This window comes from Quercus robur, chromosome 12 (genome assembly GCF_932294415.1).
Source record: "Quercus robur chromosome 12, dhQueRobu3.1, whole genome shotgun sequence".
Taxonomy (NCBI): Eukaryota; Viridiplantae; Streptophyta; class Magnoliopsida; order Fagales; family Fagaceae; genus Quercus; species Quercus robur.
In genome coordinates this window covers 17142233-17157639 of record NC_065545.1, presented here as the reverse complement: position 1 = coordinate 17157639, position 15407 = coordinate 17142233, and the positions used below count along the sequence as shown (strand labels likewise).

The window sequence follows — 15407 nt, the reverse complement described above, 5'->3', positions numbered from 1 at the left end:
CTCGCTTGTTTGGCGAACAAAATTTTGTTTTCATTTCATGGCCTCCAACACCTTCACCACCAATACCACCACCTTGAGTTATGCGTAATTTGCGCTTCTTTAATCAAATCAAACCCCAAAACTCTTAACTAAGCCTCTCTTTAATTCCCTTCACATTTTTCATCTTTCAATGAATTTTCTTCCCTTTATTTTATTCTTCCCATGAATCTTCTTTGATCAAGGTACGCTACATATCTCTCTCTCTCTTTTACCATATATTTACTCTTTCATGGTACCTTTGTTTTTCATGTCAAAATTAGTATCTCTTCGTTTTTTGCTTCCTTTTGCTGTCAAAGATATGGTGAAAAACTAAATTTTTATAATGTTTTTCAATGTTTATTTTATTTTCTTGGTTATCTTGGCATTGAAAAAGAGTATGTTGTTCTAATTTGTGTGTGCGCTACTATAACTCGTTGACATGTTGATATAAAATTTTCCTACAAGAAAGCAATCTTTCATGAATTGCCCAATTTATTGGTTTGAAATCAATTTATGTTGATTGAGCACAAAGCAATTGAATCAAAAGAATTTTTGAAAAATAAGGTAATGGGGCTCTTTTTTTTTTTTTTTTTTTTTTTTTTTTTTTTCTGAAAAAAAGATAATGAATAATTAAACATTATCAGTTACTTGTCCTGGAAGATAAACTCACAACTTCTTTTGGGAGAGAGGTATGATTTGGTGTTGGATTTGGTTCTCGGTAGTTTAAATTTTAGATCATTCCTTTGCTATTTCAACAGTCATCTGTTGTATGTGTGTAAAATGGTTTAGTAGTTTGTACGTTTTTATCGTTTTGAAGCAACATTGTGGGCTTTATAACAGTCATTTGGTTATGAGAGGTTTGAGCCTAAAGACGGTATCTCATGCATTTTACCTCTCACAACAACATTTATAGGTTTCAATGTTTTAAGAGAGAATACATACATATATATATATATATATATATATATGTATGTATGTATGTATGTAGATGTATAATGCATGAGATGTCTTTTACCTAATAGTAAATATTTTTCACTATCAAAAGTTTGAAGTTTGAACGATCAGAATCAAGGAATTAGGGTGAATTTGGCATCTTTGTTAAGAACATAGACTATAATTCAATAGTAGGATTTTCAAACTATTTACTCAATAAAAAGTTAAGTTATATTAGGTGTAAGCATAAGTTGATCCTTGCATTCACATGCACATAATTTGATATTTTTATTCTCTTGAAAAAAATTTGAAAAAAAATGATAACATCGAGGAAGGGTAAAAAAAAAAGGTTAATTATTATTCAAACAAAAGTAATTAAATTAAAAAGTTATCATCAGGAACGGACACTATAGGTTGAAACTTTCTAAAAAAAAAAATAATAATAATAATGGTATTTGGTCGAGCCCGGTGAGGCTGAACCGTGTCTAAGGTGTAGACATCAATCTCTGCTAGCCACGAGGAAAATTCTAACACTTCAATTGACTTCTATGTTTGATGTGCTGGGCAATTCCTATCATATTCTTTGTATTAATATGCATATCCCTGTCTAGAGCATCATAAAAGAGCCTGATAAAGAGCAAGAGAATGACATTATTTAAAGTGATTACATTTTAGAATATATGATCCTATTTGTCTATTCGATGTTATTGGTTTTGAATTGAAACCAATAGATGTTACAAATTAACTCCAAATATGAACATATACACTTACTGTAAATAAAACAGTTATATTCACTTACTGCAACTCATGGTATGGTGACTTAAAACTAGACAAGACCTTTTGTCAAGAGTTTTGTAATTCAACTAATACCTTATAGTGTTTTTAATGAAGATATCTATGGTTTAAATCCTCCACCTCTAACAATCAATATATCAACTGAAAAAAAAGGCAGGGCCTTTATATTATTCTTATACTTTTATTAAAATTGGTTTATAATATAATGAATTTCAAAAGGTCTTATAGTAAGCAACTCAATATCTTCATGTTAGCGAATATATGTAGTAGCAATCTTTGGTAAATGTAGTAATAGGCAGTTGAGCTTGAGCACAAATAGTATATAGTTCCTCCAAAAGAAAAATGATAGCTGTGGAATGTACAGAGTTTAGGCAATGATGATGTGATGCAATGAATCATAAAATTGGCTATTTTTTTTTAAATTCCAAATGACTGTACTTTCTTTGAACTTTACATAGTGTCAATGTCTTTTACATTTTAAAATCTACACCATATATTAATTCATCTATATGTATGTGTGAATGTGTGAAAAACTATTGGGGACAACTTTTATGTAATAGTTGAAATTAGCAATACCCATTTGTTTGTTAAACTTGCTCGTCTTTTCCCCCAATTGCACATACATCCTCATTGCTCTTTCATTTTTTTCAATTTTTGTCGAAACACCTAACAGTATATGGCAACTACGAAGAGAGAAGGTAATAATGCTTGGAAGGAGAAGATGGTGATATCCCCTTCAAAGTCTCGTGCCCCCAATATCACCAAAACTCGTCCAAAACCATCCACAACAAGCTCTACAGATCACAAGGCTGCTTCTTCTTCTTCTACAACTACTACTACTGCTGCTGCAACTGAAAAGCGACTCCCACACTATCTTAGGCCAACGCTAAGCTCACGCCATGAATCTGTCAAGAATGCGAAGAAACCTGGCCCCGAAGACACAGCAAAGAAGGCCAGTTCTTTGAATAGAAGAAGATCCTCTGATAGTAAGCCACAAAGTGCTGTTGTCTCCCATGGCTTGAAAGAGAAAACCACAACAGTCCGTTCTAATACTATTCCATCCAAAGGTACCCATTCTCTGAAACCAATTGCGGATAGGACTCCAAAAACGTCCAAGTTTGGTAAACCACAGGCGCCTTTGCATGCAAAGGGCACCATTAAGAGCAGTACCAATCCTGCAGCCACTAAGAAGGAGTTTCATAATGCTTTGGCTTCGACAAAGGGTCTTGATGTAACACAAACTTCGAGTCATGAAAGTGAAGAGGAGGGAGAAACTTTGGTTCATGAGGTTGAAGAAGTTGTGAACGTGGAAGTTGGGGCTGAGACAGAGAGTAACATTTCTGAAGTGCCAAAAAGTGAAGATTTTGAGGATGGTAGTGTTGTTGAATCTGATCATGTCGACAGTATTATTGAAGATGAGCATGAAGTCAAGCCTTGTGACATTCCTGAAGTTTCTGAAGAAATAAAAGCAAATGCGACTGCTCAGATTGAAGAAGCTGAAGCTAAAGCACAAAAAGAAGAAGAAGCTGAAGCTAGAGCACAAAAAGAAGAAGAAGCTGAGAATGAACATGGAGGAGAAGAGAATGAAAGCAAAGAAGAAGGCAATGTAGAAGAGAGTGTGGCAATAAGTGAGGCGGTAGTGGAGGTCGAAGAAGACAAAGGGGAGGTCAAAGGAGACGATTCTGAGGCTGAAAACAAGAACGAGGGCAACATGGTGGATGAGAAGGAAGAGGTGGACGGAGGAAGTGAAGGGCTTAACTTGAAGGAAGGACAAGATGTGGAGGTTGGTGCCGTTGAAGAAACAAAACCAGAGGTGGTGAATACAGTATCATCTAAGCGCCAAGTGGGACAGGGAAAGAAGGAGACTCAAGCATATAATGATGTGATTGAGGAAACTGCAAGCAAGCTATTGGAGAAGAGGAAGAACAAGGTGAAAGCATTGGTTGGGGCATTTGAGACTGTCATAGATATAGAAACCCCATCCAAATGAAACCCCTCTTGTTCTCCTAAATCAGTTCGACATAATTAAACTCATACGTTACTTACAATTCTAAGGAGAGTGTGATAGAAAAATTCAGAAAAGAAAAAATTGGAGTGAAAGCATTCAAATCAGATTTCAGACATGAACAATTTTATCTAATAAACCACATCATTTGGATGGGGGAAGTTGCCATTATATGTTTGTTAATGTTCCCTATTTGTTGATACTGTTGTATTAATTGCATTTTAGTGTATGAATCATAGACTAATCTATAGATTCTATACATAGGTTTTTGTTTTTTTGCTTTTCCTTTCTGAGATGTAAATTAATGTCAACAGTTGTATTATAAAATTTACTATTCTATAAATTCTTTCGTGTACACAAACTTATTGAATGGCTTAATTATAAAATAAATTAAACTGATATACATTATTAACTCTTGAATTAGGTGTTGCAACAAGTATTTTTATGTCACTAATAAGAGCATTAATTGAGTAGTATTATCCATGTCTTCCATGGAGGAACATTTGTGTTTGAATTCACTTCCCTCACTTGTACTTCTATTTTTTCAAGAATTTTATAGTTCAATAACATTGTCGGTTTCTTCCAAAAAAGAAAACATGTCTTCAAATTCCTTCCCTCGCGCTAGTTGCAAGTACTTTATAAAAAAATGTTTTCCTCCCAAACAAACCGAAAAAAATAAAGCATTTACTACCACTTAGAATTAATTAAATGTGATCATAAGCAAAAATTTTAAAAAAGAAAAAAGAAAAAAGATAACTGATGATAAGAATTGACTCGAGTCTTGACAACTAGCAATCCTATAATGAAGATGGACCACAAATTTGATAGAATTTACTAAAACAAGTTAATGGTATTTTAAACCAAGTGGCAAAAAGAAGGAATTGGTCTTCTCTCTAATTTTCTTGAAATGGAGAGTGTCCATTTCAAAGGCCAAGATTCAAAGTTGTATATATCTAAGGTCTAGATTTTACCAACACATTAACTTTTGGTTTAGTTTAACCACATTTAAATTTTAAATGAGTTGGCAAAATCTAGGTCCTAGATTTATACCACATTGAATCTTGGCCTTTAAATGGACATTCTACAAAAGATCTAAATCAATAAGAAAACCCTTTTTTTTTTCGTATAATAAATGGGAGAGGAGTTTCCATGTTCAAACTAGATTCTCCTTATTAAGATAATTGAGTAATCTATATATCTATATATATAATAATAGGTAAAGTAAAGAGAAAATTCAATTAACTTTCAAATTGGAATTTAATTAGAGTATAATTTTGCGTCATATGTCTCATCTAATAAATTTTAGAATTTTGTGTCAAGTTAGTTAATTTAGTGTAAAAATTGAATTTTAATTAGAGTTTAATTTTACGCCACATGTCCTGTCTAATCTAAATTTTTAAATATTTGTGCCAAATTAATTAATTTAGTGTAGAAAACGATGAGTCCAATATAATAAACCATAAAAAACATAATCATATAACTAAAAAAAATTCAAATTTATAAGTCATCTATCTATCTATCTATCTATCTATCTATCTATCTATATATATATATATATATATATATATATATATATTAATAGGTAAAGCTTAGAGATTGAATTAAAACTTGAAATTGTAATCCAATTTTAAACCATGTGTCTAAATTTATGTGGGAACTACACCACAATTTTCCACTTAAGCATGTGCCATGTCTCTAGTTAAGTTTTTTAATCTTTGTGTCAAGTGAGTTAATGAGTGCAAAATACTAAGAATATAATATTAATAAACTATAAAATTAAAAAAAAAAAAAAATCACATATACTCAATAAAAATCACCACATAACAAAAATCATCACACATTCTATCTTATTAACAATTAGAAAAAAATGATCATAAGTAGTATTAAATTTAGATAAGAATTTTAATATGTGACTAATTACATTTACTTAAAAAAAAATTGACTAATTATCTATATTCTATGATAAAAATTGTGTTTAATTTTAAATGTATCTATATGTATGCATGAATGCATGTATTACATGCTTTAAAAAAAATTAATTTGACTAATTATTTATATTTTTATAATAAAAATTTTTGTTTAATTTTAAATGCATCCATGCGTTTGTATGGAATTACATGCTAGTGTCATTAAACTATAACACTCATATCAAAAAAAAATAAAACACTTATATGATAGATGAAAAGGCAAACTTTTTTCACCTTATTCTTTTCAGAAATTTCACACTGCGGAAATTGTTGTGAGCTAGCTGTCTATGTTGCTTAAGCTTAGTTTGGATAGCATGTTCTGTTCCTTAGTCTTAAAGTTTCTTCCTAGATTGTCTAATACTCTAATTTCTTCCAACAAGGACTAACAACGGCAAAAATCCTCGAAACAAAGTTTTTGCACTCAGAAACAGTGAGTTAAGGAAAACACAATTCAAGTTTCATTAAGAACTGCTCCATCGGAAATATTGATAGAACAAATACAAGCAATGCAAAATCAAAACCCCAAGAAACTCAATAGAAAAACTAAATCAGAAAATAAAAATAACTCAAAAATAGTTCATCAATCCTCAAAACATCTCAGTTTTTTCATCCATATATAGTATACCAATCATGTATATAACCCATGTAAAAACTTTCAACCATAATTAACGACAAACCAGCTTCAAAATTACAATCCAATGTCTTCTTCACTTTTGAAACTAGCCCCTCTATAGTACCTTAACTCCAAAGAAACTTGCCTTTCTAAACGAAGATGATGTCGAAAATTAGCAATAAAAATCTCTGCCCTTCTATCAATATCATCATCTGAACCATAACTTCTAGCTCGTTGATACACTTTGGCTGAACCAGTTTCGTCGAGTTTTTCATCTTCTATGCAACCATGCAAGCCCTGGCGATCGTTGAAGCTCAACCGGCGCCTCGTGGAAGCACTGCCAGTAATTGAAGCCAAGCGCCATTGCAGTAGGTCAAAGCTAAGCAAAAATCTTAATTTCTTCACTGCCTTCTTTAGGTGGCCCAGTAATGGCCAGTTCTCTTTAACCATTTGTTATTGAAGTGAACTTTTGACGCAAGAGCATGTGAAGTTAAAGGCTTTTATAGAGAAAGTGATAGTGAATTATTGGACAAGATACTGTGTTTCAGTACGAGAGAAGATAACGTGTTATTCGTTAGATATGATTTGCGCGTGAACTGTTAAGGTTACAGCTATTTGCGTTGGACTTTCATGGAAAAGAAGTGTGAAATATTCCAAAAGTTTAAATTAATAGAATATGATAAATTTAATCATTTAATCACATATTTCTAATATAAAGTGTTATTAGAAGGCTACATAACTCTATTTTTTTTTAAGTATAAGTGTTGAGGTAATATGTTATAATTTAAAATAGTGATATTACATCAACCATATCTTATTATCTAACAAATTTTGAGTCTTTGGACTGTACTTTTCCTGTAAAGAAATATTGGTAAAGTGACCAGATGACTTTTGTTTCTTTTGGTCGGTGAAGGGACTAAATACTTGCTTACCAAGTTTTGGTTTATACAGACTAAGAAAAAATAAAATAAAACAAAACAAATTTAAGAACGGCTTGTAAAATTTGTTTTATCTATAGCATTATTGTTTCAAAAATGAAATTATATTAGCGACGTTATAAGACGTTGTACCATGAGAAGTTAAGTCCAGTAACAACATTCTTGTTACTTTTATGTTCTGTTAAACTCATGATCCATCAGAGGAATATCAAATAATTTCCATCTGAAAAAGATAATTGATTTCTGCTGAATATTTTTCCATCAGGCCTGATACAGCTAAAGACTACTTCAAAAAACAAACATTAAAGAGATACAAAATTTCGAATGGGCAATAAAAAACAAAGATGGGGGAACATTCCAAGATGGTGAATGGTCCAAAACTTAAGAGTTTGCAGCCCACTGCTCGGGAGCGGCTTCTTCATCAGTCAATTGATCTTTCACTTGACCTTCCTCAATCTGCTTCTGTTTGTCTGACCAACCAGACATTTGTCTCCTGGCATCCCTACGAGCTGTCCTCTCGGCCACTTTCAGATCTTTAAAACGTTGTTCAAACCTGGCTTCATCCTCAGGTGAAAAGAAAACAACTTCCCTCTTCCCTAGCTCTTCGTACATCTTCTCGATCCTAGACTTCCAGTAGAGGCCCATTTCTGTGTCCATCTTGTGGTAAGGAGTTTTCAGGAGGTACTCATCAATCCCTCCTGCCTTGTCTATGCAACGGAGGGCATGAGTGGTGACTTTCACTCGAATATGGCGGTCTAAAACGTAACTGAAGAGCCGCTTCTCCTGGACATTCGGCTTCCAAGTCCTCCTTGACCTATCGCCAGAATTGCAGAAAAAGTTCTGATGAATAAAGATACTTCTAAGTTGATAAAAGACAAAAAACTTCAAATGCCAAAATGGAGCAAGCAAGAGACAGAACTTATGTTGCGCAACAATACAAGACAACTTCAACAAACGTATAGACTGAATATGTATTAGAAACGTATAGACTGACTGATTATATGCCTAATTTTAAAATCCTCATCCAAAACAAACTGCAACAAGCTAATCAATTAAATATCATGTATTAGAAGTGTTAAGGCTAATTGATTAAATGCCAAATTTTAAAAACCTCATTCAAACCTAACCACCACAAGCAAATCCATGAAAAAAGTAAGCACTTCATATACCTGAATGGCGTTTGTCCAGATTATAAATATTCATTATCATAAAGATTTATAAAAGTAGATGTATTCATGTTTTATCCAGGCACAATTTAGAATTTGTCATCATCATCTTTGACAACGATTCGATGACTTGATTAGAGGAAATCTACAGCAATGATGGCCAGATATATGATATCATTGAATCCATTCAATCAAATAGCAAAGTCCAAGGAATTGGAGGCTTATGCAAATACTTAATACTCCATCACTTCACCAGGCCTCATTCCTATGTTTCAATGGATTGGTAGGACTATAACTCTGACTTATTCTTAATGCATAATACCATCTTTTTTAACAGTGAAAAAAGAAATCTACAGGCGAAAGGTTAGGAGCAATGTAGAATCTATCTCACTAGGATCAAGGAGTCAAGGACCTTTGGCTCAGTTTCAATTGGGAGATGCTCTCCTGCCTAAGGTCAGAAATATGAATTACCAAAAGGACATACAACGCCAATGGGCATGTAGCCCAGGGATACTAATGTGTCTAATATCATACAAAACTAAAGTCAGACTCATAAACAGTGATTGGTCTTCTAATTTCAACTAATACCTCCTTCCATCCCCTCGCTACTACGTACCCACCAAGTATTGCAAGCACTTTCTGGCAATGAATCATATGAGGACTCAGACCCCAAGATATGATAGATGTGCATACTTTCCAGCTAACAAAAATCCTGATTTACCTTATGCCAGTATAGTATTTATTTATTTTTTATAAATAACGTAATTTATTGACGAAAAAAGACAATATATACAGGACGTATACTAGAGAGCATCACAATCATGATGCAGAGTACAATGATCAATGAAATCTTTTTGATAGGTGAAAAAGAATAAAAACCCAATGAAGGCCCCAGTAAAGTAATTGATGAACCAACTCCAAGGATGGGGCATATTAGAACTAGCAGACCTTTATGGGATTAGCTTTCTTTGCTAAATGCATCCATTGACCCCTCCTCCCCTTCCCTGGTTTTTCTTTTTTTTTTTGATAAGTAAAAAAAAAAAAAAAAAGAAGAAGAAGAAAAACCTGGGAAGGGGAGGAGGGGTCAATGGATGCATTTCCCCCAACCTTCTCTCACAAGAAGAAGAAAAGAAAAACATGGATGTGGGACTAGTGGTCAATGCTCCGTAAAAACACACTTATAAGTTCTATCAAGGGACCCAAACATGTACCAGCTCCGAAATTTGTAATCAGTCACATACAAGGGATTGAACTAAACTTTGGTGGATATATACAACCTTCTACAGATTCAAGAACAAAAAGAAGGACGAACAGAGTACCATTACTCTTCATACTGTAGCAACTTTTAGAACGTTCACAATACAAATTTGAGTATGGTTTTAAGCATATTGGGTAATAAATAATATTGAGGCAGAAGCTCTCTCTTTCTCTCTCTTACAGTCCAGTCATTGGAGAAAATTAACTATGAAACAAAATAAAAGAATTCAGCAACTTGATTGAAATTAATTGGGGACCTAAGCTACAGCACCTAATTTTTCTCCAATTTCTAATTCATTATCATATATGCACAGTCTAGTTGTTTACAATAAAAGCTTACACAAATCAGAAGCATTTCACCCCTGGGATTCCCAGTTTGAGGCTGTAATTTCAGGTTTTAACAAACTAGTCGCTAACCCGTGCGATGCACAGAAGGTAAGCCATTATGAAATTTTCAATCAATTTTATGTTTAAAACATAATGATTAACATAATGCCTCTAGCATAATTCTCCCCAACATGCAATTTTAAGTACCAAGTAGCAACTGCTCGAATATCAAATAGATCCAATATCAAATAGCCATATCATATATATATTTGAGTAAGAATTCATTGGCGTTACTAATAAGTCCATGAATGTTGGGAAGTCTTAATTGATACGGCATTGACAAACTACCCATCAATTAAAAGTTGGGTATAATTTAATTTTAATGGGTGATTAGTTGGATCCTTAACAGTAGCAACAATGTTGTATCTGCATATTTCTTTGCTCAACTTAGGAGTCCTATGACTAAAACATAATATGCAAATGAAAAAAAGAAAAAAAATTGAAATCTTCCACACACAAGATTTGTTAATAGTGTACCTCAATTGTAAACCTGATCAAAGAATAGGACCATGTGAATTGGTCCACACAACAGCAACAACACCACTTGATAAGAAAATAGCATTCAAGTTATAGAATAGCATTGAAAATTCTTGTAGACAAAAAGAGCATTAAATTTCCACAAATTATAATGCCCAGCTGAGAATCAAATCTTTGCTACAAAAACATAATACACAAATGAAAAAAAAAAAAAAAAAAAAAATTTTGAAATCTTTTTACAAGATTTGTTAACAGTGTCCCCAATAAGAGTACCAAGACTCATGAAATATCCTCAATAATAATTCACACTAAACCTTCATAATATGATTCAAACATATATAAGAATAGAAATTAAATTCAAAACAATTAAAAATCTTATAAGAAACGACAAAATAGAAAAACAGGGAAAAAATTAAAACATTTTGAAAAGAGAGGGCCAACCGAATTTTTAATAGCATCATCTTGGTGTTTGTATTTCTTGTAGCAAGGAGTTGAAGACTTTTTTCAAGACATGGTTCAGGTATTATAAGGAACATCTTTCCTTTTCATACAATAGTTAAAACAAAATAAATATTATAACCATGAAAAATACAAACCTCTCTTGTAAGGTCAAATTCACATAATTAAGCCTATCACCATCTAATTTTTTTACAATAAAAATATCCAATTAGAATGGTTACAAAGTATCTCCCATATGCCACACACAAAAACCTAATCGAAAAAGAAATTTAACACTTTCTAAGATATCAAAAGGTCAGAAAATTGATGAATTATAGTCCATACAAAACACTAAACCTAACAATCTACACTAAAGAAGAAAGTGGACTGGAGACAGAGGAGAAGACGTTACTATGTTGCATGCGTTTGGGGTTTGTGAAACACCTACCTCTAGGGTTTGTGGAGGAAGATTTTAAAACCCAAATAATAAACCAAAAAACCTATAATGGAATATAGCGTTAAAACCTCCCAAAAAAATATTTGTGAAAACCAAAGGTTCTCCACTGTACATATATATAGAGAGAGAGAGGGTGAAGAATCAGAATGAACTTGAAGTTTTTGAGTTTTGTCTCAAGAAATATAAACTAAAATTTATTAGGAAATATGTAAAATTTATAACTACCCGCTGGAACAATGCAACTGAACGCCAACATTAGCAAAAAATTGTACTGAAATGGTTTGTATAAGCACCAAATGAAAAGATACATTGTTCTATGTTTTTAATGGTAGATGTGGCATTAATTTATGTAGCCATATGGCGTAATAAGGAGTGGTCAACAAAAAGTCAAACGTTTCGGCTATTAGTTATTATATTATATAGATATAGATTAGATAAGCACAGAATGACAAATTCTCCTCAACTAATGCCAAACAAAGTCTAAAAGTATAAGACTTGAAACACATTTAAACTTTAGCAGAGAAAAATGTTAATTGATCCTGTATACAGATTGCCAAAGGTCCCATTTTTAGAGGATTTGAAATGACCACCCATATGAACAAAATTGAAAGCATTTTGGCTCTCGGACTAGCTGTAATTTCAGGTTTTAACAAATAAGATAATTACATAATGACACATTCTTCTCAACTAATGCCAATCAAAGCCTAAAATATAAGACTTCAACAAATTGAAACCAAACCATAACATAGAAAAATGTTAATTTGATCCTACTACATACAGATTGTCAAAGGTCCTATTTTTAGGAGATTTCAAATGACAAACCATATGAACAAAATCCATCCATTCATTCATTCATTCAATCATATAATCTTAACATCAAAAACCCATGAAGCGAAAACAATCACAAATACACATTACACACATAAATATAGAGAGAGAGAGTTACAGACTTGTTGCCACCATCTTCGCTGACGCGATTGCCGAACTGGATGTGGCGGCCAGCGTAGAGGCCGCGTTTGGCTCGGCCCATGACAACCTTACTGTCCGGTATGCACTTCTTCAGTGATTCTTTCAATCCGGGTGCCAAGTTCTTCTCTCCTACATTCTTCAACACTTTCTTCATCATCTCCTTTCCTCTAAACGCCATTTCTTTCTCTCTCTGTCTCTGTATCTTTTCTTTGGCTAGGGTTTTGGTGGAGAAAGCTAGTGAAAGGGGCTTGAATTCTTGGATTTTTACTATATATGTATGGGAATTGGATTCAAGTGAGAGCTATATGGGAAAAGAAAAGAAAAGAAAAGAACGGAGCTTGATTTTCTGCACATCAACACAGTGCTCTCTCACTGTTTTGGAGGTGAAGGTTTGGCTGGGTTTTGGGCTCTCCTCTGCAGTGAAGATCTATACGGTTTAGTTCAATTGGGGGCTTTGGGTTAATGGCAGTTAGGTCCAAGATATTTTAAAAATGATCAATTTGGTCCCTAAAAGACAAAAATACCCTTACACTGTTAACACTCTTACCCTCCGTTACACTTTTTTTTTTTTTTTTTTTCCTTTTTTTTCTCAAGCAACCGATTTTCCTCTCTTCTTCCTCATACCTCTCTCTCTTCCCTCTCTCTGCCTCCTTCACCGATCAAAGCCATGATTTGAACCGATCTCAGCCATGTTTTGAAGCCACACCGCCGATTTGAAGCTACACCGCCGTTCTCAAGCACCACCGTTGAAAGACGCCTCCACCACCGATTGCTGCCTCTCTTACCAGCTTGTTTTGATTTTAATCTAGTTGTGGCTTCTTCTTTTTTTTTTTTTTTTGTGGTTTGGGTCGATCTGGTAATGGGTTGTAATGGGTTGCTTTTCGCTGTTGTGGTTGAGGTGGTCAGTGGTGGTTGGTTAATTTTGGTCGGTGGTTGATGGTGATGGTTGGTTTAATTTGGCTGGTGGTTGAGGGTTTTGGTGATGGTGGTGGGCTATGAGCTGGTAGGGGTGAGCTGTGGGTGGTGGTGGGATGCTGCGGGGTGGTATCATGGGTTATTGGGTTTTGTGTTTTTCTTTGGGATTTATGGCCGGCGGTGGTTTTCAGTGGTAGTGACGGTTTCCGGTATGGGGTGGATTTGTAGTGGAGGTGTGTCGGTTCCGATGGGGGTTGTGGTTTGCTATAGGTTTTTTGGATTTGGGTCTTGATGCTATGGTTTGGCTGGTGGTGGTAGTTGCAGATCTGAGGTTAGGGAGGGAGAGTGGTGTTTTGGCCGTGAGAATCAAAGGAACCACCGAGAGGGAGAGTGGGAGAGCAGGTCTGTGAGGGCGACAAGTAACGGAGGGTTAAGAGGGTTAACGGTGTAAGGGTTTTTTTTGTCTTTTAAGGACCAAATTGATCATTTTTAAAAGATCTTGGACCTAACTATCATTAATCCAAACCTCATGGGTGTTTTCTGGAATTTACCCTAATTAAAAAGATCAATGTTACATAACTAATAAATTTTCATAACAAAATGAACAATTTTTTTTTCTTTGAGAGAGAAAAATGTACAAATTGAGGTGCAAGTTTTCATTAATTCTCATCTAGACCCACTGGGAATCATTTTATTGTATGCCATTTACGGCTTGATATTTCAACTAATTGTGAAAAAAGTTGAACCATACTAAATGTATTAACTAAAAACAAAATTATTACATCAATCCTCTCCACTAGTAAAATGTAATATAACTAATTTGCAAATATATAGTTGATGGTGATTCATAACAAGTAGTCTTTGTCTATAACGGTCGTCCAAGCCCAGTGATGTCCAAGACAATCTTCAGAAGGGAGAAAGGTGAAAGACGCACCACAAACATGAAAAGTGGTCGTCCAAGAAGATATTAGTCATCTACACCACAAGAAGGTGTAGATGACCAACAAACACTTAGTAAATTTCAAAGTATTTTCTACAGACCTAGAACAATCGGACCACGATCCTCTAGTCTGAGACGTGGGGTGAATTCCCCGAAATTCGCTATACTCTTCCCATTAAGTCTACACATATCCCATGATGTTAGTGGAGTCTAACAAGTAGACCCACTCTAAAAATCTCTATAAAAGGGACCAAGCCTTATCTAACAAAGGTACGTTCTACTATTCAACCACTCACTATACTTGAGTCCTAAAGAGAAATATGATTTAATCATCGGAGGATCCTTGGCTGGTTTACCCCTGTCACTTTCGACAATCTTTTTCTTTCCTTTTAGGTCATCCATACGCCGTTGAAACCCGAAACATTCAACCTATTGATTTCACTCATTATCAGTAATAATAGTCACAATCTTGTGTGTTGCACTAGATACTTAAATAATTATCAAGGTATAATCAATCTCATGCAATTCATTTAAAAGTAATGATTTTAAAACAAATAAGTAAATACCCTAAAGTTACATTTGTATATTCATAGCCTTCATGTTTAAAAAGACTTTCAATCTTTTCCCTTTATGTAGGTGCACATGAACTGAATGCACCTAATAGACCAAAATATACCGAATAGGACCAACTTGGACTGCATAAGACTGAATAGAACCAAAGTGGACCGAGTAAGACCAAAGTAAACTGAGTAGGACCGAATTGGATCGAATAGAACCAATGTGGACCGAGTAGGACCAGATAAGACCAAATAGAACCAAAGTGGACCGAGTAAGACTGAAGTGGATTGAATAGAACCGATTAAGACCGAACTGGACCAAAGTGGACCGAATAGAACTAATGTGGACCGAGTAGGACCGACCAAGAGCAAAGTGTACCTAATAGGACCGAAGTGGACCGAATGGGACCAAAGTACACCGAATAGGGCCGAATAGAACCGAAGTGGTTTGAATAGGACCGAATAAGACCAAAGTGGACCGAGTAGAACCAAAGTGGATTTAATAGGACTGAATAAGAGCAAAGTGGACCGAGTAGGACCGAAGTGGATTGAATAAGACCGACTAAGACCAAAGT

At 34.2% G+C, this 15407-nt stretch overlaps 3 protein-coding genes across 3 annotated transcripts; 1 reads left to right on the top strand and 2 right to left on the bottom strand.

Annotated features, from left to right (window-relative positions):
- On the top strand, positions 1 to 3951 carry LOC126709915 (suppressor protein SRP40). The gene is made up of 2 exons (XM_050410283.1): positions 1 to 221; positions 2420 to 3951. The coding sequence occupies exon 2, from the start codon at positions 2423 to 2425 to the stop codon at positions 3734 to 3736; it is 1314 nt and encodes a 437-aa protein (XP_050266240.1). The 5' UTR covers positions 1 to 221; positions 2420 to 2422; the 3' UTR covers positions 3737 to 3951.
- Positions 3952 to 6406: 2455 nt separating this feature from the next.
- LOC126708210 (uncharacterized) lies at positions 6407 to 6781 on the bottom strand. Its single transcript, XM_050408012.1, has one exon. It carries the CDS (start codon positions 6779 to 6781, stop codon positions 6407 to 6409), a length of 375 nt encoding a protein of 124 aa, XP_050263969.1.
- A 704-nt stretch (positions 6782 to 7485) lies between these two features.
- LOC126709016 (54S ribosomal protein L24, mitochondrial) lies at positions 7486 to 13742 on the bottom strand. The gene is made up of 2 exons (XM_050409080.1): positions 12402 to 13742; positions 7486 to 8083 (listed from the first exon to the last, which is right to left on the bottom strand). The coding sequence occupies exons 1-2, from the start codon at positions 12596 to 12598 to the stop codon at positions 7651 to 7653; spliced, it is 630 nt and encodes a 209-aa protein (XP_050265037.1). The 5' UTR covers positions 12599 to 13742; the 3' UTR covers positions 7486 to 7650.
- Between the last annotated feature and the right edge of the window lie 1665 nt (positions 13743 to 15407).